At 39.0% G+C, this 27,507-nt stretch overlaps 1 protein-coding gene across 6 annotated transcripts in view; it reads right to left on the reverse strand.

The window, feature by feature from the left end:
• The window catches only part of ADAMTS20 (ADAM metallopeptidase with thrombospondin type 1 motif 20), a 189,380-nt gene that overhangs the window by 31,943 nt on the left and 129,930 nt on the right, over positions 1-27,507 (reverse strand). For all 6 annotated transcript variants that reach the window (XM_075930240.1, XM_075930234.1, XM_075930230.1 and 3 more), the window contains 4 exons: positions 26,605-26,769; positions 26,089-26,388; positions 25,576-25,737; positions 20,405-20,581 (listed from right to left, as the gene is read on the reverse strand). In XM_075930240.1, coding sequence (XP_075786355.1) covers positions 20,405-20,581; positions 25,576-25,737; positions 26,089-26,388; positions 26,605-26,769 — 804 coding nt within the window. The remainder of the gene's footprint in view (positions 1-20,404; positions 20,582-25,575; positions 25,738-26,088; positions 26,389-26,604; positions 26,770-27,507) is intronic.

Raw genomic sequence — 27,507 nt, forward strand, 5'->3', positions numbered from 1 at the left:
GATAGCTACTTTGGGATACTCCGGTATCCCGAAATAGCACTGTAGTGTAGACGTACCTTAAGTTTCTTTGTTGGAGATTTTATGTTATTCCTGATGAAAGAGTAACCTTTTGTTATGAAAAATAATGGCAAAATGACACTCAGTCCAAATATTTATTTTCAAACCTACTTGTTGCAGCATAGCTATTTAACAGGGAGGGCTATAGGGAAAGTGTGTGTGCACACAATGCATGTGAATTGGAGTGTGGGAGGTAGGAGGGAGGAGAAAACAGGAAAGTTTGCATAAGGGAACATGGAAAGCAAAAGGGAGACAACTGGTGCTTTCTGTGCAGGAATCCTTATTTACATTGCTCTTCCTCAGTGTGCAGAACATCATCTTTGTAGTGCTCAAGGCAGTCTACAAAGATTTGATTAGCCTCATTTTACAGATGAGAAAATGGAAGTGCAGCTGGGATCAAGTACACTTTAGAAACATTACATGTTGGTGATAATATGCAGTATGTTCCTGCTATAGCTAACGTAAGCAAGGAAAAATAATTATCTTTGTTGCTTGCCTCATCCAAACTGCCATTTACTTCAATAGAAAGTGATACCGTTGCTGCCCTCTTTATCTATCTCCTTTCTCCCTGTAATACTTGCAATGACCAGGTTGCAAAAACAGTTATATGTGTCACAACAATCAAGAGCTGGGGGGGGAAGGGCCATTTATGTTCATGAATGTCTAATATAAGTGCAAAATATAGGAGTATGAGCTAGGAACCTTATACGACCTCTTTTTATAGGTCCTGAAAATTCTACCTGTGGCTTTGAGAATATCTGTAAGCTTCCCAAATGAATTAGAGACTCTATTTCTTCCTTGTGCTCTGAGGTAAAATGAGTGTAGTATGGCGTCCCAGGGCAACATGCTTATGGTGTCTCATTTTTTAACCAATTTCCAATATTAATGTGCCCTTTTAACAAGTAAAATATTCGTTCTAACTGCTAGTCCTACAAACCTAGTTTGGATTCTGAAAATCAAGCTGGATTCATTCCTTCTTTCACACTGTCATTTGTGATAAGGATTATGGTCAAATTATACCTTCACTCGTATCTGTGCAATTGTTTTGAGTCTGATTCTTCAGACTCACACTATCAGTGTAAAGTTTTTCTGAATTCAGTTTATCTGGTCTTTGGAGAATTTCCCCAGCAAGGGTAATCATTGGGTGGCAAAGAGTCAATAGCTCAGCTGCTACATCCACCAACACAGGGAGTAAACACAAGAAATGAGTTATAACTGAGTATCTGCAACCATTGCAAAGCTTTGCCATTATTTTGAATAGGGCCAGGCACAGACCCTTAATACCAATAGGTCCCAAATTAATTATGAGACGAAGCTATTGTGAAATATGTTATAGAGCATATTCTTAAACTAAGAGAATTGTGGTGAAACATGTGTCTTTCAAAATACCAAAGGCCTGATAGTGTTGTAATTCTGGAGTCATTGCACTGAAGTCCATGGAATAACACCGAAGTAGGTGGAGGGAGAATGACACCTCTGAATTCCTGTGTTCTTACTATAGATTAAGAGCATATAAAAATGCCATTTTTTGAAAATGACAAAATTTGCAATTTAGAACAAGGGATAATAGCCCTGCTAAAAAAAAAAGAAAATAACATATTCTATTTGCTAATGTCTAATACATGTAAGTCAGTGAGTTGATTTTAAAAAAAATTGTAAGTATCTGTGTGCATACTGAAAACAAAGGCTGAGTTTCAGCCTTACATAAATGATAAATCCCTAAAAAAAAGGGGCTAATGCTATTATTGTGGTCCAACAATAGCACAGAAAGTCTAGCATACAGGAGTGTCAAAAACAGACCACAAAAACTCAGGTGTTGATTCCCATTCTCCCAACTACTAGTGAAGGGAAGGGATTTATACAAAAGTGCCATTTCAGATTTTGGTGTGGAGGGGTGACCTGTGCATGGCATGATAGGAGGAAAAAGTAAGAGCATGGGAGGCAGACTGAGGACAGTGGCTTCAACAGAGGCTGGCTGTGTCTACACTGGCATGAATTTCCGGAAATGCTTAAAACGGAATACTATTCCGTTTTCAGTTTTTCCGGAAAAGGAGCATCTACATTGGCAGGCTGCTTTTCCAGAAAAGCCCTTTTTCCGGAAAAGCGTCTGTGGCCAATGTAGACGCGCTTTTCCGGAAAAGAGCCCTGATCGCCATTTTCGCAATCAGGGTTTTTTTCCGGAAAAGACTACTGGGCTGTCTACACTGGCCCTTTTCCGGAACAGTGTTCCGGAATAAGGACTTATGCCCAAGCGGGAGCAGAATAGTTTTTCTGGAATAGTGGCTGATTTTGTACAGTAGAGCATCGTTGCTTTTCCAGAAATTCAAGGGCCAGTGTAGACAGCTCGCAGCTTATTCCGGAAAAGCGGCTGATTTTCCGGAATAAGTGGCCCAGTGTAAACACAGCCTGTTACTGAGAATGCTCAGTACAAGCCAAGCAGTGAATTGGGAAGGATGGACCTCGTATATGCCTCCCCCAGCTCTTTTCAGGGGCTACTAAGGCACCGGAAAATTCCAGGGTTTTTTGGTAGATAACTAAGCAATTAACTTACAGAAACACTATCTAATTTCTGTATAAAATATAGACAATTAAATAAATATTAGACCCACTTAGCTCTCTAATACTAACATATTCTGACATCTTGTGACAAGTCACTTAAGGGACACTGGTTAGCCTTAAAATTTTAATATATATTCTTACTTGTTACTAACTGAGCAGAGAGAGTGAGAGAGAGACTGTCAAGACTCCTGGACTCTATCTCAGCTTCGGAAGGGGAGTGGGGTCTAGCGAGTTATAACAGGTGGCAAATACATTTGGGTTCTAGATAAGAACATCAGAATGGCCATACTGGGTCAGACCAATGGTTCTTCTAGCCCTGTATCCTGTCTGCCAACAGTGGCCAATGCCAGCTGCTTCAGAAGGCATGAACAGAAGAGACAATCTAATCCTTCATCCCCTTTTGCTCATTCCCAGCCTCTGGCAAATGTAAGCTAACGAAACCATCCCTGTCCACTCTGTCTAGTAGCTATTGATGGACCTTTTCTCCCTGAATGCATTTTGTTCTTATTCAAACCTTGTTATCATTTGGGCCTCTCTACCATTTCCTGGAAAAGAGTTCCACAGGTTGACCATGAAGAAATAATTTGTTTTGTTTGTTGTAAATCTGCTGCCTATACATTTCATTGGATGAACTTCTTATATTATGTTAATGAAGGAATAAATAACTTTTCCTTATTCTAGACCTCTAACATACCCCTCCCCTGCCACACACTCTTTGGTCATTTCCTTTGCAAGCTGAAAAATCCCAGTCTTCTTAATCTTTCTTCATATGGAAGCTGTTCCTTACTCTGTTCCTTATTTTCTATTTATTTTGTAATCGTTCCCAATATTCTGTTAGCTGTTTAGATTGCCACTGCACATTGAGCATATGTTTTTAGGGAACTATTCACAATGATTCCAAGATCTCTTTCTCGAGTGGTAACAACTATTTCAGACCCCATCATTTTTGTATGTGTAGTTGGGGTTATATTTTTCCACGTGCATTACTTCGCACCTATCAACACTGAATTCCAATCACCCAGCTTTGTAACTCTTCACAGTCAGCTTGGGACTTAACTATTTTGAGTAATTTTGTATTATCTGCAAATTTTGCCACATCTCTTTAGCCTTTTTAGAGAACATTAATGAGATGTTTAAGAGCAGTTCCCTGCAGCATATCGCTATTGATTCCTACTTTCCCCCCTATCTTTTAAGTGCAGTACCCAGCAATGTTTTCATGGTGATCTAACCATACTTCAATTATTTGATTGACAAGCTTTTTGTTATCTTAATCATCCTTCCTTCCTCTTTTATAAACAAACTCCCTGCCCCAAAGGTAAAGCTGGGACCAGTTAAGAGCTGCCTGTGGAGCAAGGGCATGGGCTTTAAGAGTGAAATCCAGGGGTTCAAATTTTTGTGTGTGTGTGGGGGGGGGGGTAATGACTCCCAAAACCTTTATAAATGGTGCCTTTGGACTTGTGATGCTTACTAACTACTTCTGGTGAAAAGATTGGGTTCCAATTTTTATATGAAGTTTTTTCTGTGTTCTTTCAGCTAAAGAATTGTGGTCTGCTTTGGCTGGGAGTGACCATAGAGTGAAAACCGATGACATTGGGTAAGACTGTCTGGTTGAAAGAGATAGAGGATTAATAAAAGATAAACACCAGCCTTTCATAGATGTCCAAGCTAAAACCCAAAGTGCTCATTCAAATCCAAATTTCATAACATGAAATTGAATTTAAATAACATTTTGGATTTTGTCACAAAGCTGAATACAAATCAACACAAAACCCATTTTACAGTTAGAATATACTGCAAAACATCAGAAAATGTGGTATCTCATGTTGTGAGAACATTGTTTCATAAGCATGTTGATGTATTATTAAGAAAATTCCAGATGGAAAATTGTGTTGCAGACAGTAAGCCCTGGTCTATAACAGGACTTTCTTTCGAAATAACCCCCATTAGGTCGATTATAAGAGGAACATCCACACTACCAAGCCTGTTATTTCGAAATAACGGACCACTTACTTTGAAATCTGTAATCTTGCTTTTCATATGAAGTAATGCAAATTACGAAATAGTTACTTCAAAGTAATGGTAGTATGGACGCTGTGGTGCCACTGTTTTGAAATAACTACTCCCCAGAGTAATTTGAACTAATTACTCCTCAATGCTTCCTGGGGCTCTAAGTCCGAGGTAATGCATCCACATTAACGGAGCCTTCCCTGTAGTGTGGACACTCTAGTTTGTTTTTGTTAAACTGGGAGTTATTAAGTCGAATTTAGTAATTTTGAAATCATTTCCCAGTGTAGACATGGCCTAAGAGAAGAAAATGACAAGAACCAAGACGAGCATAAGACTGGCAAGGACAGAAGAAGGGGCAGAAAAGAGAGATTATCAGAAGAAAAAAATCATGAAAATGGATCAGATACAGAACAGACTAACAAATACAAAAAATTAAAAAAGCCTTCAGAGGCAATATTTGTTATATACAGATATGAATACTGGACTCAAAATTCCAAACCAATTATGAATTTGAGACCTGTCCTCCAGAAACTATTTTTTCTAGGTTTTTGCTATTCTGGAAGAGGTACCCAGTTAGCACTGGCAGAACTAGGGATGGTCTTATGTTATATATAGGGTAGATAACAGTAGTCTATAAGGTTCTATAATTGAAATACCTGAACATGGCTTAAGCTATCTAAAGAGAACTATATATTGGCACAAAACTATCAAGGGTATGTCCACACAGCAGTGTTATTTTGGAATAACTAACATTATTCCAAAATAACATAGTCCGCGTCTACACTACAAGCAATTATTTTGACATAATGTCAAAATAATGTTGCGCTGGAGGACTTCTTACTCTGACTCCTATAATCCTCATTTTACAAGAAGTAAAAGAAGTCAGGGGAGGAGTATTCTACCTTGGATTTCAACTTAAGCTACACAATTGATGTAGCTCAAGTTGCGTAACTTATTTTGGCTTTAGCCCTGCTGTGTATGGCTACGTCTACACTGGCCCCTTTTCCGGAAGGGGCATGTAAATTTCACCAGTCGTCGTAGGGAAATCCGCGGGGGATTTAAATATCCCCCGCGGCATTTAAATAAAAATGTCCGCCGCTTTTTTCCGGCTTTTAAAAAAGCCGGAAAAGAGCGTCTACACTGGCCCCGATCCTCCGGAAAAGGGCACTTTTTCCGGAGGATCGGGGCCAGTGTAGACGCTCTTTTCCGGCTTTTTTAAAAGCCGGAAAAAAGCGGCGGACATTTTTATTTAAATGCCGCGGGGGATATTTAAATCCCCCGCGGATTTCCCTACGACGACTGGTGAAATTTACATGCCCCTTCCGGAAAAGGGGCCAGTGTAGACGTAGCCTATATGTGCCCCAACTATGCTAGATTTTTGTTCTCGCTTTTAATATTTAAAGAGAGCATTTACTATTTCCTGAGTGTCACATTTGGCACCTCATTTAATATTCCTTTTTTTAGATTCCATTTCTTCTCTTTATTATGGAAAAAATGGAATTATACAGCTATTATTCCTGCCTTACTCGCTCTTCAATTCATGACATCTGGTTACCAGCTTTGAATTAGACAAGCCATATGTATTCCTTTCTTCTGCCATTACTTTGATCACTCACTTTTCTCTTTCACGTGCAGCCCAAAATTCTGGACTTAAGTGATATGAAGAATCTTGCATACCACTCTGTGCTGCTTTTTTTATCTTCAACTCCCACTGAAATTAATTATAATACATATTAAAAATGATAAGCAATCAGTTTACTAATTTGTTCAAAAATAGTTTAGCAATATTGCTAATCAGTATCCCTTTATCACAAGTCTTGTACATGTACCTAAATCTTTATCATGATTTAATTTAATAAAATATAAACATGGGAACGGACAGCTGAGGGCAAGTAAGCAACTTATAATATATACTACAAGTGTAATATTCAAAGCAATCAGTACTGTCTTAACTCTACACCTTTTGAAATTAATGGCAAAAAAATGGTAAGAATTCAAAGGGAAATTAGTTAGCCCTATGCTGGCACTTTTGAAAATCTCATGTTAGGAGTATAAACTTTCTGTCAAATATATAACATTGCACTATAGTTCTAGATTCGGTCTTGTTTTGTGTCTCCATCTCCAGGTAATGCAAGGTATATATTATACTCTCAACTAGACCTCCATTTCCTCTCCATCACACCACACATACATAGTACAAAATTTCACCCTGGCAGAAAGGTGCCTTCAGACACAGACAGAACAGATTTACCAGAAAAGAAATTGGGCAAGAACCAGAACTGGAAGTTTGAGGCCTCTGAGTAACAAAGTCATGAAAGACAGGTGAGATTCCAGAGGACTGGAAAGGGAATATAATTCTAGTCTATAAAAATGGGAGCAAGGACAACCTTGGGGAATTACAGACCAATCAACTTAATTTCAGTACTGGAAAAGATAATGGACAGACATCTAGATGATAATAAAGTGATATGTAACAAGTCACCATGGAGTTTTCAAGAACAAATTGCGTCAAACTAATAGCTTTCTTTGACAGAGTAAGGGGGAAGCAGTAGACATGGTACATCTTGATTTCAATATGGCGTTTGATACTGCCTTGCACGACCGTCTCATAAACAAATTAGGGAAATTCAACTTAGATAGAGCTACTATCAGGTGGGTGCACAACTGGTTGGAAAACCATTCTCAGATAGGAGTTATCAGTGATTCATAGTCAAGCTGGAAGGGCATACCAAGTGGGTTCCTGCACGCAGTTTTGGTGCAGTTATGTTCAATATCTCCGTCAATGATTTAGATAATGATATAGAGATTATACTCATAAAGTTTGCATATGATACCAAGTGTGGAAGGCCTCAAGCGCTTTGAAGGATAGGACTAAAATTCAAATAATTTGAAGTAAATATGATGAAATGCAATGAGGAAAAATACAAAGTAATCCATTTAGAAAGGAACAATCAGTGGCAGACATACAAAATAGGAAAGGACTGGCATCTGAGGTCATCGTGGATCACAAGCAAAAATCAAAAATCATTCTGGGATGTATTAGCAGAAATGTTATAAGTAAGATACAAAAAACAATTCTTCCACTGTAATCCACATTGATTGGGAGTATTCGGTCCAGTTCTGGGCATCATATTTCAGGAAATATGTGGACTCAGGCTACATCCAGACTGCAGCTCGTTCACCATCCCTGTAAACCTCATTTCACAAGGAAGAAGGGATGGCTCAAAAGAGGTTTTTCCAAAATTTGGCACTGTGTAAACAAGCCAAATTACGGAAAAGTCTCTTTAGAAAGAAAAGCGGAAAATGATACGCAAATTGCACTTCGCAATTTGTGTATCTTTTTCCGGCTTTTCTTTGTAGTGTAGACCTAGCCAAATTGGAGAAAGTCCAGAAAAGGGGAACAAAAATGATTAAAAGTCTAGAAAACATGACCCATGAAAAATGGGTTTGTTTAATCTGGTGAAGAGAAGACTGAGAGGGGACATGATAACAGTTTTCAAGTACATAAAAGGTTGCTACAAGGACAAGGGAGAAAAAGTGTTCTCCTGAACCTCTGATGATGGGACAAAAAGCAATGGTCTTAAATTGCAGTAAGGGTGATCTAGGTTGGACATTAGGAAAAACTTGCTGTCAGTGGTAGGTAAGCACTGGAATAAATTTCCTAGAGAGATTGTGGAATCTCTTTCATTCAAGAGCCAGTTAGACAAACACCTTGCAAGGATGGTTTAGACAATTTCTCAAAGTAGTCCGCTAAACCACTTTGAGAAACTTGCTAACTGGCTAGAATCATAGAATCCTAGGGCTGGAAGAGATCCCAGGAGGTCATCGAGTCCAGCCCCCTCCCCAACGCAGGACCAAATCCCAAATAAATCACCCCAACCAGGGCTTTGTCAAGCTGAGACTTAAAAATCTCTAGGAATGGAGATTCCACTACCTCCCTAGGTAACCCATTCCAGTACTTCACGACCCTCCTAGAGAAATAGTTTTTCCTAATATTCACCCTAGACCTCCCCCACTGTAACTTGAGACTATTGCTCCTTGTTTTGCCATCCGTCACTACTGATCACAGCCTCTTTGGAACCTCCCTTCAGGAAGTTGAAGGCTGCTATCAAATCCCCCCTCACTCTTCTCTTCTGCAGACTAAATAAGCCCAAATCCCTCAGCCTCTCCTCATAGGTCATGTGCTCTAGCCCTCTAATCATTTTGGTTGCCCTCCGCTGAACCATCTCCAATGCGACCACATCCATTCTGTAGTGGGGGGGCCCAGAATTGGACGCAATACTCTAGGGCTATGTCTAGACTGTCAAGTTTTTCCGCAAAATCATCTGCTTTTCCAGAAAAACTTGCCAGCTGTCTACACTGGCCACTTGAATTTCCGGAAAAGCACTGATGATCTCATGTAAGATCGTCAGTGCTTTTCCGGAAATACTATGCTGCTCCCGTTCGGGCAAAAGTCTTTTTCCAAAAGACTTTTGCGCAAAAGGGCCAGTAGACAGCAGAGATTTCTTTTCCGCAAAAAAGCCCCGATCGCGAAAATGGCGATCAGGGCTTTTTTGCGGAAAACCGTGTCTAGATTGGCCACGGACGCTTTTCCGCAAAAAGTGCTTTTGCGGAAAAGCATCCTGCCAATCTAGATGTGCTTTTCTGAAAATGCTTTTAACGGAAAAGTTTTCTGTTAAAAGCATTTTCGGAAAATCATGCCAGTGTAGACGTAGCCTAGATGTGGCCTCACCAGAGCTGAATAAACGGGAATAATCACTTCTCTAATCTACTGGAAATGCTCCTCCTAATGCAACCTAATATTCCATTCGCCTTCTTGGCTACAAGGGCACACTGTTGACTCATATCCAGCGTCTCATCCACTGAAATCCCCAGGTACTTTTCTAACAAACTGCTACTTAGCCAGTTGGTCCCTAGCCTGTAACAATGCTTGGGATTCTTCCGTCCCAAGTACAGGACTTTGCACTTGTCCTTGTTGAACCTCATCAGATTTCTTTTGGACCAATCCTCTAATCTGTCTAGGTCACTCTGGACCCTGTCTTTGCCCTCCAACATGTCTACCTCTTCCCCTAGCTTTGTGTCATTTGCAAACTTGCTGAGAGTGCAATCCATCCCCTCATCCAGGTCATTAATAAAGATGTTGAACAAAACCGGCCCTAGAACTGATCCTTGGGGCGCTTCACTTGAAACCAACCACCAACCTGACATCGAGCCATTGATCACTATCTGTTAGGCCCAACAATCTAGCCAGCTTTCTATCCATCTTACAGTCAATTTATCTAATCCATACTTCCTTAACTTGCTGGGAAGAATATTGTGGAAGACCATATCAAAAGCTTTGCAAAAGTCAAGATATATCACATCCACTGACTTCCTTATGTTGACAGAGCCAGTTATCTCATCATAGAAGCTAATCAGATTGGTCAGGCATAACTTGCCCTTGGTGAATCCATGTTGAGTATTCCTGATCACTTTCCCCTCTTTCAAGTGTTTCAAAATAGATTCCTTGAGGAGCCTCCATTCCTCCTTCCTGAAATGTAAACTTTCATATTTTTAATTCTGTTAAAAACTAGTTAGCATTTGGGGTTTGGGGAAAGCTTAGAAATACTGTATAGAATTGTTTTCAACTACTGTACATTTATTACTTAAATCTGCAATACACAAGCATGCAGAATAAAAATAACATTGTATAGCTACAAAGTGATGAAAATTTCTATGACAGCAAATACATAATTGTATCACATTAAAAACATTTTCTTCCCCTTTCATCTCACACACCATTCCACCTGTTGTTTGTTATATTAATAGAGACCACTATCCTGCTAAACTTTAAAGTACATAAGCAGTACCCACTTGAGTCAATACCTACTTGTGCTTAAAGTTAAGTGAATGTGGAAGTGGTTGCACGATCAGGGCAGTGACTGCATTGTATACAAAGGGACCCAATGCTGACTACATCTTTGTGTCATATTTATTCAAATACAGCTGTAGAAAATCTGCACACTATCACAAGGACTAAGAAATACTCAGACACTCAGTTCAATTCTTATTTTATACTTTCCTTTTCCTGGTTAGGTTTGAGATCTTCACAGACACAACAGAGATATATTAACTAAGTACATGCTGAGAGTGTTTAAATGGTCTTGAAAAACACAGGGGATTTTGCTCATCATATGGAACAATATGTAACACTTGACTAGGAAACTGGTTTTTTTCCACAGTATACTTCACTATGGGTCCAGTCCTGCTCCACTGTGGTCAATGGGAGTCTTTCATGTACTTCAGCAGTGTAGTATCAGGAATCCAAAAGAACAACTACTTACCCTAGAGTAATTGCGTATCTTTGTGAAACTTTATCCACCTTTATTCCACCATTGGTGCACATGTGCCCCATAAACTTTTTTTTGACCAGCAATGTTCGTTGGGGCAGCACTTATGTCCTAAACATCCTGATGCCCCTCAGCCCAATATATAAAGGCAGAACGGGCCAACCATCCCTCATTTCTTTTGCCAATACATTATCCCAGAAAAGTAGGAATTTGTAGTGGTGTGGAAGGAAGGAGGGCAGCTGGAAAATCTATATGGACGATACATCTCAAATAACCACAGTAAATGTAAGCTAAATGACACCTCTTTCTTCTCAAGTGATTGTCCACATAGGTTCTGTCTCTGGGGATTAAAAAGCAGTTTTGTGATTATTTGTGCAGGACTCTTGGTACCCACTTCCAAGAAATTACTTCAGGATAGGCCTATCAAAAATGGGCACAATTTTTGGAAGGCTTTATCAAAAGAACTGTGTCTTGAAAATCTATGGACCAAACTCCATACAGCTTCCCTACAGATTTGAGAAATAGGGGTGTTCTTCAAACAGGAAGCCTGAGCTCTAGTAGAATGAGCTCTCACATTGGTAGGTGGCTCTAACTTGCTTAGTTCATAACATATTTATAGCCAGTGGCACAGGTGGGAGAATACCTAATGAGGCCCTGCAGGAGTCTGTCCTGATTCTGGTACCATTCAATATATTCATTAATTAATTGGACAATAGATTTGAGAGTAGGTTTATAACATCTATAGATGACACCAAAATGGATAGGGTTACTAGCAATATGGAGGACAAGACTAGAAGTAAAAAAACCACCACCTTAACAAGCTGGAAAACTGGTCTGAAAGCAAAGAGATAAAATTCAATAAAAACAAATGCAAAGCTGTACACACAGGAAGAAAAAAAATCAAATGCACAAATACAAAAGGGGGAATAATTGGTGAGGCAATAGTGCTAAAAGGCTTCTGGCTCTTACAGTGGGTTGTAGGGATGTAAGTGACTAGTTGAGTAGTCAACTATCTGATAAGCATAGCTTTATCTGGTAGTTGAGTGACTACTCGACTACTCACTTCCCTCTCACGTTGCCTCTGTATAAGAGGCAGCAGTGAGGAGGGGAAACAGGAGCCAATGCTGGGGGGAGCTGGCTTAAAAGTTGGTACACCCCAGCATTGTCTCCATGGTGCGGGGGAGGAGGGGAGGGACAGGAGAGGCAAAGCTGCAGCCTTCCCAGAGCCACACAAGCCAGGACTATTAAGTCCCAGCTCACACCAGCCCTAGGAGCTCACCTCACTGTGGCACTGCACTTTAAATGTAGCTCTTACTATATTTCAAGTGCAGACCCGTAGCAACGGTAGTGAGCCCTCTCCCCGCCCCCTTCAAATTGCATTAACTATTCAATTAGCTAATTAACCACTACTTAACATCCCTAGTGGGTGACAAACTGAATAGGAGTCAACAATGTAATGCAATTGCTAAAAAGGTTAATATCATCCTGGAGTGTACAAACAGGAATATTGTAAATGAGCCCCAGTATTTTATGATTTTTATGTTTTCATGCAGCTGAACACCCATTCTTAAAAATATTACTTCCCTCAGGGACCCCAAACCATGAGTTTGAATTTCATTTCTATTTTATATAGATTTTGTAGTAATTTATGAACCATTCTATTTTACAGTCCATTTCTATTCTATATTGTTTTTTATTTTGCATTCACTACTGTAGAATCTGGGCATCTCCAAGTAGCGTATTAAGCAATCTGTCACATTTATTTAATTTTATTTTTACAAAGTCAATGAACAAAAAACTAAGCCCTCTTGCAGATCGTCAAAAATACTTAGGTTGAAAGCTAATGAAATCAATGAAAGTAGGCAGATTAATACTTCTAAGGATCTGGGTTTAACTCCAACCATTATGCTCTCAGATGGCCAATGTGAGGACATCTAATGTGCAGGCATGGCTGCAACAGGCACCGTTGGCCAAAAGAACCTGACCTTGAGCATATGGGGAACATATACACCAGGAGTGGCGTCCAATCACTTGAAGACTCTAATGTCCACTCCAGTCAAAACTGCTATTTACGCGTTACAACATATCAAAACAGTCATGAGTTTTATTCTACATCTGTATAATTTAGAGATGAAACCCAATTGTAGTATTTAGATACTGATTTGGCCTTCCCAAAGTTTTGTGGTGTTCAGATCCAGAATCTGGGTTCAGAAATACCAGCCAGCTCTCATATTTGTATCAGCATTTGGATTCCAAGCTACACAACAGTGCCAGATGTTCAGACCAAGTCCATCTCTATTAATGTATTAATTGTACCACTTTATCTTAGTTCATTATATCTAGGCATTACAATATCTTGCATTTGAAAAGCAAATTTGATATCAAGAGTTTAAAGTTGTTTACAAACTTTCCTCTATGAAATCCCACTGAATCATAATAGAAGAGCATTTTTAAATAGACCCTTTTGTGTTCAGAATATATTAAGTCATAGTTCCAAAGACACACAACCCTGCAAAATGATAACTCAACCATCCCAAACCAATATGAATAAGTATTAAGTCATGATAAGTAGTTCAGTCTTCATAAACTTGCAAAACATAGTTTCATTGTAATACAGTATTTTTAAAAAGTCTATGTAAATTAAAGAAATAGGGAAAATAGTATAATTATTTTGTTTTTAAATGTTAAGTAAAAGGAACAAAATATATTTCTATATAATCTAAGTAATGAGATCTACGATATTTCACCCACCTCTTTATGTCGTCTTCCATTTTCTTTTCAACCTAGTACATTCTTCTGTATTTTTCAGTCTCATATTCAGTTTCATATTATTATTTAGGTCCCAATCCTGCAAACACTTATGTACAAGTTTACACATTGAGAATACTCATATGCTTAAACGTAAGCATGTGTGTAAGTGTATGAAGATTTGGGACTTAAGATGTTTCAGCTGGCAATTCAATAAACACAGGCATAGCCAAAACCCATCAAACTAGTTGCCTGTCTAGCACAACAGCCTGTTCCTGATAATGATAATTACCTGAATCTTCAGAGAAAGAAGCAATGATCCCCATAATGGACAACTGTGGAATAATCTACCCACTTGCTAACCCTGAAAATCAGTGATCACCTTATAACGTAAAGCAGGAATGCTTCCATCATTTATATATTTTAAATATAGCTAATATAACCATAGAATGAACCTCTCTAGTCCAGCAGTCCTGGGACCTGACTGGTTCAGAACGAATTTTCCTAACAATAGGAGGTCAATATTGTCTAGCAGCATTACTAAGACTTCCACTGCTTACTAGGCTCTTAGAGGATATTTAGGGATACATTAGAGCTAAATAATAGCACAGAACACCGAGAGCTAGGACTGGTGGCTTTAACATACTTTATGGGACCACGGGACACTTGGCCATACCCATGAAAAGTAGACATCCAGCTAACTAAAATCATGCTGGACCATGGGTGTTTCCAGACCAGAGAGTGACAGATTAGAGAGGTTCAACCTGTACTTTTTTAATCTTGTTAAGCTTCTTGTACTTAGTCATATGTTGTGGCAATGTTGAGTTCCACAAGCTGATCCTGAACTGTGATTGGATTTTCAAAGGTTCAATAGAAAGGTACATGTCCAGGTCAAACTCCTATTTAGAAATGACTAATTCCCTTGGCCTTTGAAAGTCCTAGCCTTTCTAAAAAAAATAATTTTTAAAATTAGGACCTTTTTGCTTTTCATTTTCAGTAAATGTTGTATTGTTTTTGTAGGACTAGGATTGATAAACAAAAGTGCCTGCTTTTCATTCTCTATGATAGTCATTATTCTATTGATTTCTATTAATCCCTCTTGCTTGTCTCTCCTCTAAATGAAACAGTCCAAATCTTTTACAACTCTACCCATACGGAAGTCTTTCCAGAGATATAACTTTCATTGTCCATTTCTCTATCCTTCCATTTTTTTTATCTTTTTTGACATTGTGTAATAACAATTAACAGTGTTGCTATGAATTAACATAATAAATAACATTAAAATATTGTCAGTATAGTTTTTGTATTATTTTTGCCATTGACATTAGTGGGAACAGGACTGGAACCTAAAATTACAGCTACAATACAAGGAAATCTGTTGCCAACATCCTTTAGTTTTATCTCTAAAGACCATGCATCAACCTGGATATTTCATGTCTACCTCCCAAACTTCATTAATTGCTGCTGTTATGCCTAAGTAAGCTTTCTGGTGGCAACAATAAGAGTAATAAATTTTAGGTTCAGGTATAAAAGCCATGACAAGTTCTATAATATAACAAACTTTAATATTTTACAAAAGGAATTCCTTAACATTTCCCCCTATGAAAATAATGCTACTGAAAAGCGATAGAAAATTCATTACAATACAAAAATCTCTCAATGGTAATAACACATTTTTCCACAGTAGTGGTTAATTTCAACATTTTTTTGAAAAAGAAGCCCAAATATTAGGATGCATTAATAAAGCACACATTAAATATAAACACAGACAAAGCCACAAAACACGTGGGTCAAACAAACAAGGGTTAAAATGCAACTGTATTTCACACAGACACCAAGTCACATCAACATAATAAATTATCAGACATAAATTATAAATTATTTATTTTTAAACTACAGAAATAATATAGTATCAAATGGATGCATTTACTCTAAATTTAATAAAACCAACATATACAAATCTTCTTTCTGGAATTTCTGAAATAGCAATTTTTATCCATTTTAACAAAAATTGTGATATAGTTAATAGTCTACTATTTCAAGTCCTTTGTATAACATAGTCTGAATAGTAGCATATATTATCCGTTAATTTCTTAAATGGCATTCTTTTCCCACAGAGTTTTAAAGAATAAACAGCATATGCTACCATTAAAGATTTCAGTCAACGTGATATTAAAAATGTTATATCAGTAATGAGGTATTTTGAAGTTTGACATTATGCAGCAGCAGTGGTAGAGGTATAGGAATGTAGCTGGTTTTGAAAACCATGATTTCTGATCCTGAATTCCCTTTTAATATAAAAGGTTAACATTAAAGATATAAATACTCTTTATATACTACAGAAGTGAATCCAGGCACTTTTATGAAATATAATAGGATATTCACATTAAAATGAAAGCAAATAACTATTTCTATTTAGTTATGCACCATTAAGCTGCCCTTGTTCTTAGAGAGAAGGACTGGAACCTCAGTTTTTTAAAAAATTTTCTTCAATTCATAAATATAAAATAAAATTACATTTCTTCCACTAGTGCAAAGATAGAGTTCTTCAATGAAGTAATTCTAAAGTTAATGACTAAAGGGAAAACCTGGAACACTAGAGGGCTTTAAAATTTGTGACGGAATGATAGTATGTGATACCATTAAAAAAATTTAAAACAAAAAAACTAACTATAGAAACAGTTCATTCTAATGACAGTTGCATGTATAAATATTTGCCCAATAATAGAAGAAAATAAACAGAAGATGCCACTGGCATGCCAGGGGTATATTATCTGATCTGCATAAATATCCTAAGAATATACTTTACTTTAAAAACAAAACTATAATTTTGTCTTTATTTAAGGAGAAGACAAATACCTGATTAAGCTCGGCTCTACACATGAATCCATTGGTAAGAAAGATACCTGACCAGCTGCAGATGGCTCTCAGACATGCAGAACAGTTGGAATTCTTAAAATGAATGCTACCTAATACTTAGTTCCAATAGCAAATGCGGATGTATCACACTTTTTTCTCATTTAAAATTGAATATTTAATACTTAATTTAATTCTAGGGTGGATTATTCTTAATCAGTTATGTTGAAGCTATTCGTATTTTTATAAATAATTAAACATTCATTGGGTCAGAGAGAGGCTTTATAGTCTGAGGGAGGAGACTTGGGTCTAGGTTCCTATTCCAAATCATGAAAAAGTAAATATTCAGTCCTGGAATTTGTATATCTCAGGGGAGGGCTGTAACCACCAGGCTCTGTTGGCTCTTCAACACATCAGCTTTCACATATAGTTCCACCCCATCCTCACTGTGACCTACTCTGCCATTCCTGCATATTATTTACCCTGGTATTACCATGTCCCATTGATTATCATAATTTTACCACATTTCTGTGGTACCTATTATTTCATTATTCTCATGTCACATCAGGCACTCAGTTCACCCATCTTAGTACTCAGACTTCTTGTATTTATAATAAAAGCACTTATATAATTTGCCTTCGTGTGATATAACTGAATGGGACTATTTTTTGTATGACAGTTTCACTTTTATTCCTATCTGTACTTCATCAACTGCTACCCCTTCCTCTTTAGTAGGACACAGATACCTCACCATTTTATATAAAATAATAATATGTTCTTACCCACAGTTATACTTGTTCTTCAATAATATTTTTAAGAATTTTTAAGTAAGGAGAACTAAATTCTACGTAGTTCCTTCTGAGCTTTTAGAGGAGTGGGGAAGGGAAATATGAGGGCCAAGGTGAAGATAAGGCAGACTCGAAGAGCTCCAGAGATCACAGGACAGTTACCAGACGCTCATCTGAGGTTGTATAGTACTGCAAAATGACACATGGAAGGCAAAGTCATAGCTTCTCCCCACCCTTCATTATACACAGGTCAGCAGAGCCAGTGAGGTGGGAGTGGAGAAATATTCTAAGTGTAGCAGTTTGCAGTGGTGCACACTACAATGCACTGGAGAGCACAGAGTCGGCTTTCTGCTTTTGAGACAAACTCCTAGTACTTCTCCAGCACTCTGCAACTTCACACCACTCTAACTAAGGGTAGTGCCAAATGCACACATTCTAGCCCTTAGGGTATGTCTACACTTGCAGCCTATTTTGGAATAGGGCTGCAAATGTAGGCATTCGGAATTGCAAATCAAGCCCAGGATTTAAATATCCCATGCTTGATTTGCATCTTCCTGGTCGGGCGCCATTTTTTGAAATTTACAAGCCCGGAATAACTGTACGCGTCTACACGCAGCAGTGAAACGGGCATTCGAAATAAAGCCCTATTTCAAACTACCTGTTATTCCTCCAGCAATGAGGTTTAATAGGTAGTTCGAAATAGGACTTTATTTTGAACACCCATTTCACTGTCATGTGTAGACGCGGGCAGTTATTCTGGGTTTGTAAATTTAAAAAATGGCGCCCGGCCAGAAAGATGCAAATCAAGCGCGGGATATTTAAATTCTGGGCTTGATTTGCAATTCTGAATACCTACATTTGTAGCCCTATTCCAAAATAGGCTGCAAGTGTAGACATACCCATAGTGATAAAAAATTCCAGACAATGTGCATTCATCTAAGCAAGATGTTTTGAAATATTTTTTTTAATGTTCTTTATAGTATCACGTCCTGAATACTCCCAACAACAAGGTTAAGAAGAACAGATGAATATACTTTCATCTTTGGTCCCCCTACAGGTTTTGATGACCAATGCTTTCTTTTGGAGCAACACCCAATGAGCAATACGTGGGTGATGTAAACATCACCACAGAACCTCAGTAGGCTATGGAGTCAAGAGAAGGTCAAGTAAAGGTTCCCACTGGGTTGTAAAAAGTGTCATTTAAAACCATATGGATTAGTTTTGAAAAATATAAAATCCACTTTATATCATCTGAGGTATAAAATATGAAAATCACTGCCAAACTACAACACATATGGTATAAACAGGGCATTTACTTGGGCCCCACTTTCTCAACAGACTGACTCTATGCTACATTAGATCACCATTCCATTTATGACTGTGAGGCCACCCAGGACATGTCTATACATCAGGGCTAAAGCCAAAATAAGCTATGCAACTTGAGCTACATCAATTGTGTAGCTTAAGTCAAAATAGCTTATTTCAGCTTTTGGCGCTGTCTACACTGCAGGAAGTCTGAGAACAAGCACTCTTCCTCCAACTTCCCTTACTCCTCATAAAATGAGGGTTATGGGAGTTGGAGTTAGAAGTCCTCCAGCTCGACATTGTTTTGACATTATGTTGAAATAAATGCTTGTAGTGTAGACACGGACTATGTTATTTTGGAATAACGTCAGTTAATCCGAAATAACACTGCTGTTTAGATATACCTCCACATACTGCAGTGCAATCTGCAGCAGCACCCAGAGAAAAGACTGGGAGTAAGTGATTTCAGGAGACTGAAAAAGAACAAACATTAAACTTCTAGTCAGTGATATGCTGAAAGTTCTGCTTACCCCTTCAGCATGTAATTCTACAATTAAAAAACAAACAAAAAAAAAGCAGAGATTAGTGTTTGCAAGTTACTAATTAACATTTGATAAAAGGCTATAAGCAAGATTTTCTTGACAGACATGCAGGCATCAGCATAAGACTGAAACTCTAATTTGCACAGTGGAAGAAAGAGAGATACTATTATAAATTATTAATTTATATTTGTACCAAATTTAGATTATAAAATTATTTTAAAATATTTTAACATTGAAAGCTGAAGTTCAATTAATATTTTCACATTCTTTGATCAAAAACATAAAATGAAATCAGCTTGTTGGTATAAGTAACATTTAATAGAATAGTGATCCTGGTCTTGCTCCCAGTGGAGCTGGATCCAGACCCTACAGTGGGTTGCCATTAATCTCTTTACAGTTTTTGCATGTTGGCTAATAAAGGTTACTATGGTATTCAATACATAAGGAATACTACATAGTCCTTTAGCATGGGGTCTACTATGATTATTTCAATAATGTAAAGTATCTGCAAGTGGGAACTATACAGATGTTAATAGTAATCACTGTATTTGTTTTTACATAATAATAGACAGTTAGATATAGACAGGAGCTCTATTATAATTACTTATACAATTATACAGACATCTTTAATTAGTCACTGTTATATACACAAATGTAAACCATACACAACTATACATAAAATACAGAGTACAATATTGACTGATTACAGGGAAAACAAAATATACATATGTGTGAGATATATTTGATGCTTAGATGTATCTTTGATCAGAATGTTGCACATTAGATATCTACATATACTGTAAATATAGTTACAAATATGTAGATAATACTATAGTACAAATTATAGTATTTATTTTAAAATTAAAATCCCAAAATGATTCCTCCCATCCAGGACACAAAAAACTGTTAATTTGGTATTATAATCCAGGATGAAGAGCAGCCATCTTTCTTATGATGGTTTACATCCTGCTGCCGCACCAGTCAATGGAAGTTTGCCATTTAACTAAATGGGAGCAGATACTTAAAAAAGCTACAATGGATATATTCCACACAATTTTGTCTCCCTGTGATCAAACATACAAGAAAGAAAGAAAGAAAGAAAGAAAGAAAGAAAGAAAGAAAGAAAGAAAGAAAGAAAGAAAGAAAGAAAGAAAGAAAGAAAGAAAGAAAGAAAGAAAGAAAGAAAGAAAGAAAATAGTGAATACTATCGTACCGATTGCCATGGTCCCCGTTGCCATGAAACATCGCCTGGGCAAGAATGCACATTACATTGTGCAATGTTAGGTGGCTTTTCTAGAATTTCACAGTTTTCATCATTCAACATTTGGCCACTCGGAAGCTGACAAATCACTAATCTTGTCTTTATTCCATCTCCACATGTATGAGTACACTAAAAAAATAAAAAGATAGAGTTCAGGCGGCTCATAGGCAGTCTTCACATTCCAAACAGAAATTTGTATAACCAATAAACTGTTATTACTATTTAATATTTTATTGCACTACAGTTTATATGCATCTGTCAAAAAATCTTGGCCTCATTTACTTCATCTACCTATAATGAAGACTGTGCCCCAAAGAGCTTACAAAACTGCATATTTATATTTAGTTAACATTTTTCTACAATTTACAAGAAGATAGAAAACAGTCTGCTCCTTTGGGCAGCAATGAACACTAGTTTGAAAGAAAAAAATTAAGAGAAATTAATTCGGGGCCACAGTTAGTGTGGCATGTACACCTTTTTCTATAAGGGCAAATAGAAACTGGATATGAAACCAAGTTTCCTGCTTTGAACAAGAGAATCTTCAGGAGTATTGAGCAACAAAGTATACTACAACACTACAACAAAGTGCACTAGAACTGGAGCTCTGCGGCCAGGGCTGGAGCTGCCTGGCTATTTGTTGCTGGGGCCGGAGCTCCGTAACCAGGGCCAGAGCTGCCAAGGCCAGAGGTCTGCTGCTGGGGCCAAGGCTGCCTGGCCAGGGCCAGGACCCAGGCCCGAGCTCTATGGCTGCTGCCGACCCCGCTACTGCCTGGCTGCTGGGGCCAGAACTCCCCACTGCACCAGCTGCCCCCTTCCCATTGATACTGAGCTGCCAGCCCTCCACCATTCTTCTGCCCTGCAGTCAGACCTCCCTATAGCTGGGCTCTGTAGTCCAGAAACAACCGTGGTCCTACAGGACCATAGATGTTGCTGGACCAGAGAGCCTTGGTTAAGGAGATACAACCTATACAATCCAGTTCTTTAGCCATCTACTATATTCTCCATATACCCTATGAATAGTAATTCTTGCAATGCTGCTAGTCAGTTGTACTGTAAGCTTCAGGTTCTGAGAAATGTTTTCACTTGCTAGGAGAGTAAGTACTAAACAGGAGGAATATGAAATGCTTATTTATTAGCAGAAATTCAACCTAGGTGGTATTTCTGAACCTGATCAGAAAAGTTAGATGTTAAAACAAATGGTTATAATCTATTTGGGAAGGATCAAGTAGGCAGAAGGGGAGGGAAGTAGCACTCCATGTAAAAAATGGCATTACTTGCTTCTGAGACATTGGCAATTAAAAACAAGTGTCTTTGAATGTTTATGAGTCAGTGCCACAAAAGACACAGCACAACAGAGAATACTGGCTCATGTCTGCTGCAGACCACTAAATCACACAAGAGAACAAATGACTGGCTTTTAAGCACCTATCCCCTATCTGTTTTTGTGTAGGGGAACACAGCTGTGTTATTAAGGGGGACTTCAATCTGTGTGACATGGAATCACAGATTTATAGAATGTAGGATGCGACCTCAAAGTCATTTGGTTCAACCTCTGGTGCTACAGCAGGACCAAGCATATCTTTGACAGGTGTTTGTCTAGGCAGCTCTAAAAAACCTGCTCCAGTGATGATGCGCTATCTCCCTTCATAACCTGTTCAAGTATTTACTAACCCCATAGTTAGAAAGATTTTCCTAATACCTAATCTAAACTCTGACCCTCAGTGCAGATTAAGTCCATTACTTCTTGTCTGACTTTCAGTGGACATGGAAAACAACACCATCCTCCTTACAACAGCATATTTGAAGACTGCTATCGGGACCTTCCTGCTGCCCCGCACCACACTCCCCTATCTTCTTTTCTCAAGTCTACACAAGCCCCGTTTATTTTAAACCTGTCCTCATAGATCAGATTTTCTAAACTTTTTATCATTTTTGTTGCTCTCCTCTGGACTCTTTCCAATTTGTCCATATTGTTCCTAAGTGTGGCACCAGAAACTAGACAAAGTATTCTAGCTGAGGCCTCACCAGTGTCAAGTAAAGCAGGAAAATTACCTCTCTTGTCTTACATACAAATACTCCTGCTAATACACCCTAGGGTGTTAGTAACCTTTTTGCAACTGCATCAATTTGACAACTCATATTCAATTTGTGATCCACTATAAATCCCAAATCTTTTCTGCAGTACTGCTGCTTAGCCAGGTATTTCTCCATTTTGTAGTTGTGTGTTTAATTTTTTTCTCCTAAGTGCATACTTTGAACTTCTCTATTGAATTTCATCTTGTTGATTGGAGAATAACTCTCCTATTTATCAAGATAATATTTAATTAATATCATGTCCCACAAAGTGCTTGCAAGCAATCCCAGCTCGGTGACATTCACAAATTTTATAAGCATGCTCTCCACCGCATTACCCAAGTATTAATGAAAATATTAAATAATACTGAACCCAATACCATGGGCAACCCGATTAGATAGATCTTCCCAGTTTGACAGCAAACCATTGATACCTTTTGAGTATAGGTGTTTAACTAGTTGTGCACTAGAAGGTCTCGATACAGTAATTTAATCTAAACCATATTTCCTAACGGGTATGTCTACACTGCAAGCTTCTTTCAAAATAAGCTTTTCCGGAAGATATCTTCCAGAATAGCTTATTTCGAAATAGAGAGTCTACACTGCAAGAAAGCCTCAAAATTAGTCAGAGGTAGGCTCTCCTTATATGGATGCACTATCTCAATTTAGAGCCCCAGGAGGCACTGGGGAGGAATAACTTTAGAATGGCCCTGGTGAGGAGCTATTTTGACATAGCAACAGTGGATCGTCAATACACACCCTCTTCCGAAAAAGCTTTTTTGGAAGAGGCCTTATTCCTCATAGAATGAGGTCTACCAATGTTGGATGCTCTGGACAGGAGAGGCAGACCCCACAGAGAATGGGTAGATGATACAGTAGATTGGTGCAGAGCTAGTCTACAGAAACCAAGCCATTCCTCATTGGACAGTGAAAGATGGAAGGAAATAGTGAGGGAGGCATTGAGCCCATGGTTGTTGATGATGATAATGATGATGATGATGATGAATCAATATGGGCTTATGGAAAATAGATAATTTCATATAATTTTTATAAGATTGTAAATCTAGTTGATAAGGTAGTAGTCCTTATGTGTTATACATTTCCATTTTGTTTGGTACTGCACAAAACATTAAGAAAGTAGAACAATTTAGGGTTGCCAGGTGTCCAATATTTTACTGGACAGTCCGGTATTTTCGCCACCTGTCCGGTAAATTTTTTTTAGAAAATACTGGACACCTGAAATGTCCGGTATTTTCTGTTTTTTTCCCGGCCAGGAGACGAAAATACCGGACACCTGGCAATCCTACACACTCGGCAACTGGAACCAGCCCCTGGACGTCCTCCTTGGGCCTCGGCTCCCCAGCCCTGGCCCTCCGCTTACCTGGTTCCGCAGGGAAGCTCTCTCGTGGCTTGACCAAAAGAAAAAGATGGCCGCCGGCAAAAACCCTCAAGACCTGAGCAAGGGGAAGCAATGCCTCCTCTGGGTCTTAGTGGTCAACCTCTCCTCTTCCTCTCCCTAGTCTGACTCTGCATGCAATTAAAGGGGCCATATTATTTTAATGCTGTTTTTATTTATTTTTTGCTTAATAACTCTTGGGGTCCTTTTTTTTTTTTTGGCTCAACAACTTTGGCTTCCCCTCTCTTTTTTTCCCCGCCTCAACAGAATTTTTTCCCCGGTGTTTTTTTTGGGGGAGGAGGGGTGTTAGGTATTTTTGTTGAAACCATCTGGCAACTGTAAGAGCAATGCAAAACTTAAAAATGGACATATGAAATAAATTAAAATGAGCTAACTAACAGGTTTCAAAATACAATTGTAAGTGGGCAATTATTATCAAGACTAGCCAATTAGCCCGTCATAAGACGGGATTTTCAGGTCTCTCCTCCACAACGGTCTTCTCTCCTGAGCCTCCGGTCTCTCGCTCCATCTCTCTCTCTCTCTCTCTCTCTCCTCCTACGGCGTCCCCCCCCCTCAGCTCTCATCCGCCTTCTGCCACTTTCTCTGCCTCTCGCTTTCTCTTCTCCTCCCCATCCTGCCTCTCACTCGGGGGACCGTGGAGCCCAAATGGTCATTTGGGCTACGCACTCCCTGTGCTGCATGGGGAGCGCGGAACCCAACAATCGCTTGTACCACTTGCTCCCACGTGGCGGCCTGGCTGAGCAGAAGTCAGCCGAGCGCCACGGCAGGAGGCGAAGGGGGGGCGGGGCAGTGACGTTCATGGCCAGGGTGCGGGGCCTAGAGCTGCTGTCACACCGCACATCACCACCCCGCTCCCCTTTGCCTCCCGCCGTGGCACTCGGCTGACTTCTGCACCACTCAGCCGGGCCGCCACAGGGGAGCAAGTGTCCGTTTGGGTTCCATCATGGCGGCCTGGCTGAGCGGAGCAGAAGTCAGCCGAGCACCACGTCAGGAGGCGAAGGGGACTGGGGTGGTGACGTACACGGGCAGGCCCTGCCCCCTGGCCATGTACGTCATCGCCCCGCCCCTCTTCTCCTCCCGCTGTGGCGCTCAGCTGACTTTTGCACCACTGAGCCACACCGCCGCATGGGAGCAAGTGGCGCAAGCAGCCGTTTGGGCCCTGCACTCCCCATGCAGCACGGGCCACTCAGAGGGAACAGCCAGCATATGAGGCAATAGCGCCGCCCAGCAGGAACAGCCAGCATTTCAGGCAACAGTGCCCCCCAGAGGGAACAGCCAGCATTTCAGTGTTACAGACTCACAGACATTGGGCTACTATATATATGATGATGTGTTTATTGTGGTCCTAACGGGTTTTAGTCCTATACTGTTTAACATTTCTATGAGTGATAGGGAAGAAAATAAAATCACTTATAAGCAATCTATACTACACAGGCTGGATTAATCATTGAACAAATAGGATTAATCATTGAACAAATAAATTGGTTATTCATTGTGAAGACTTTTCAGTTTGAAAGTTTTTAGATTGGTAAAAAAGATTCCCTGTTGCATACAAAACCAAGTAATTATTTTACCTTTAAAATGCACAAAAGGTTGATGAATACCTTTTTAAAAATTGTTAAATAACCCTCACCTCTCCCCAGTTCCCATAGTTCCATCGTGGACAGGGTCCAGAATCACAGTGCCTTGATTCTGGGGGCTTTGCTGTCTCATCACAGTAACTAGCACTTCTTCCATCCTCATCTTGACATACCACAACCCGACGCTGGAATCCGCCTGCGCAAGTACTAGAGCACTAGTAAAACAAGAGGCACATACACATCTCTGTTAGTTGAGCAAGCACTGAAATGTAAAATATATTGCTTAAAGAACTTGAAAATAAGGATGCTGGAAATTGGCACTGAACTATAAACTAACCCTCCCCCTCCACTGTAAAAGTTCTAAACATTCTACAGGTTAAAAATCAAAATAAATTGCTTTTGATCAAATGTATGAAAATATTGTTTTTAAAATAAAAACAAATATTTAAGCTTGTCAAATAGGTACTGTACTACAATGTCATTTTTAGAAATGTTAAAAAAGGTAAGAGAAAACTCTAATTCATGCAGAACGGCAAACAGTAAATATATTTTAGTAGTTTGCTTACTGCTCCCCATGGTCCTGTTCTCCACTGGTTTCCTCCAACAGAAGGATGGCTCCATTGATTTACATTATCTTGTGGGTTTTGACCCTTGTGTATTGGAGGGTAATCTAGTTCTGGAAAACGGCTCGGATGGTCATGTATTTTAGGAGTATGACGGTAAACTGGCAGGCATGGAGGCATGTTACACTCTTGCTCTTTGGAAGGACGGCTTTCAGGATCACAGTAATTCTCATCAATTTGTTGATGGTAGTTGACACAGACAACTTGTCTTGTTGCTATTCCATTATCACATGTAACTGTGCACTGACCAAAAATTAACCCAACATTTGTGATACAGTATAACATAAAAAAACAATAACTAAAATATTCATATTTACTTTTGAAATTAATAAAAGTATAATTTATTTTCTGAGGACACAGTTTATCCTTACAAAACTACACAGCACTTAGCACAATGAGAACCTAATTCTAATCAGAGTCATTGGGTACTAACACAATATATATAACAACAACACTTACAGGGGACCAATTTCCAGTTTGCCACTGCCCACATGGACTAAAACAGTCTGAAATCTCAGCCGGTCTGGGTAAATGTGTACAGAGTGATTCATCAGCAACTCCACCATGAAAATCCCTACAACTCACATAGCGAGCACGGTTACCCTTTCCACAAGATGCAGAGCACTATGAAAGAGAAAAATATACGTTGATCATGTTTTATTAGATCAATGAACTTGTAAATGTCAGCATATTTAGTACTAATATGATTTAACATAGGTTTTAATCCATAAATTAAACACTATGAGCCAAATTCTAACCTCAATTATACTATTCTAAATCCAGAGTAACTCTTAACCCCAGATGTGTATTTGTCTAAGGCTATATCACTTTTCTTGCCCTCTCTCCATGGTGAATAACTCACTTTAAGGTGAAGTTTTGGGAGCAATTGCTAGTGGAGAAACCCTGACAGTGTGGCTCTAATGGAGCTATAGTATCAGGGAATGAAAGGAGGCATCCTGCTAGATGGGCCTGATATACGCAGATCACAGAAAGGGCATGAGATTTGGATGTGCAACCTTAAGTTTGCTGTGCATGAATGTATGTTTTAAGATGTAGTCCTCAAATTATATGACTGCATTATCATGTAATGATTATTTTTTCTACAACTTTAGATAGATATAGGTCACATCTTCCCATACTTTTCAATTATTTTATACTAGGGATGTTAACAGCTAGTCAGCCAACCATTTAGCTGATAAGCAATTTCTTATTGATTAATGTCCCAGTTAACTGCAACCCCCCCCCCCCTTCCCCCCCCCCCGCCTTCCCCAAGTGTGTTCTGCATTTAAAACTCAGACCATCAGGCTGGCTCAGTCCCAGCCTGCCAGTGTGAGGTTTTCAATGAAGAGCACTCAGGGGAGC

Source organism: Pelodiscus sinensis, chromosome 1 (genome assembly GCF_049634645.1).
Source record: "Pelodiscus sinensis isolate JC-2024 chromosome 1, ASM4963464v1, whole genome shotgun sequence".
In the NCBI taxonomy this organism is placed as follows: domain Eukaryota; kingdom Metazoa; phylum Chordata; order Testudines; family Trionychidae; genus Pelodiscus; species Pelodiscus sinensis.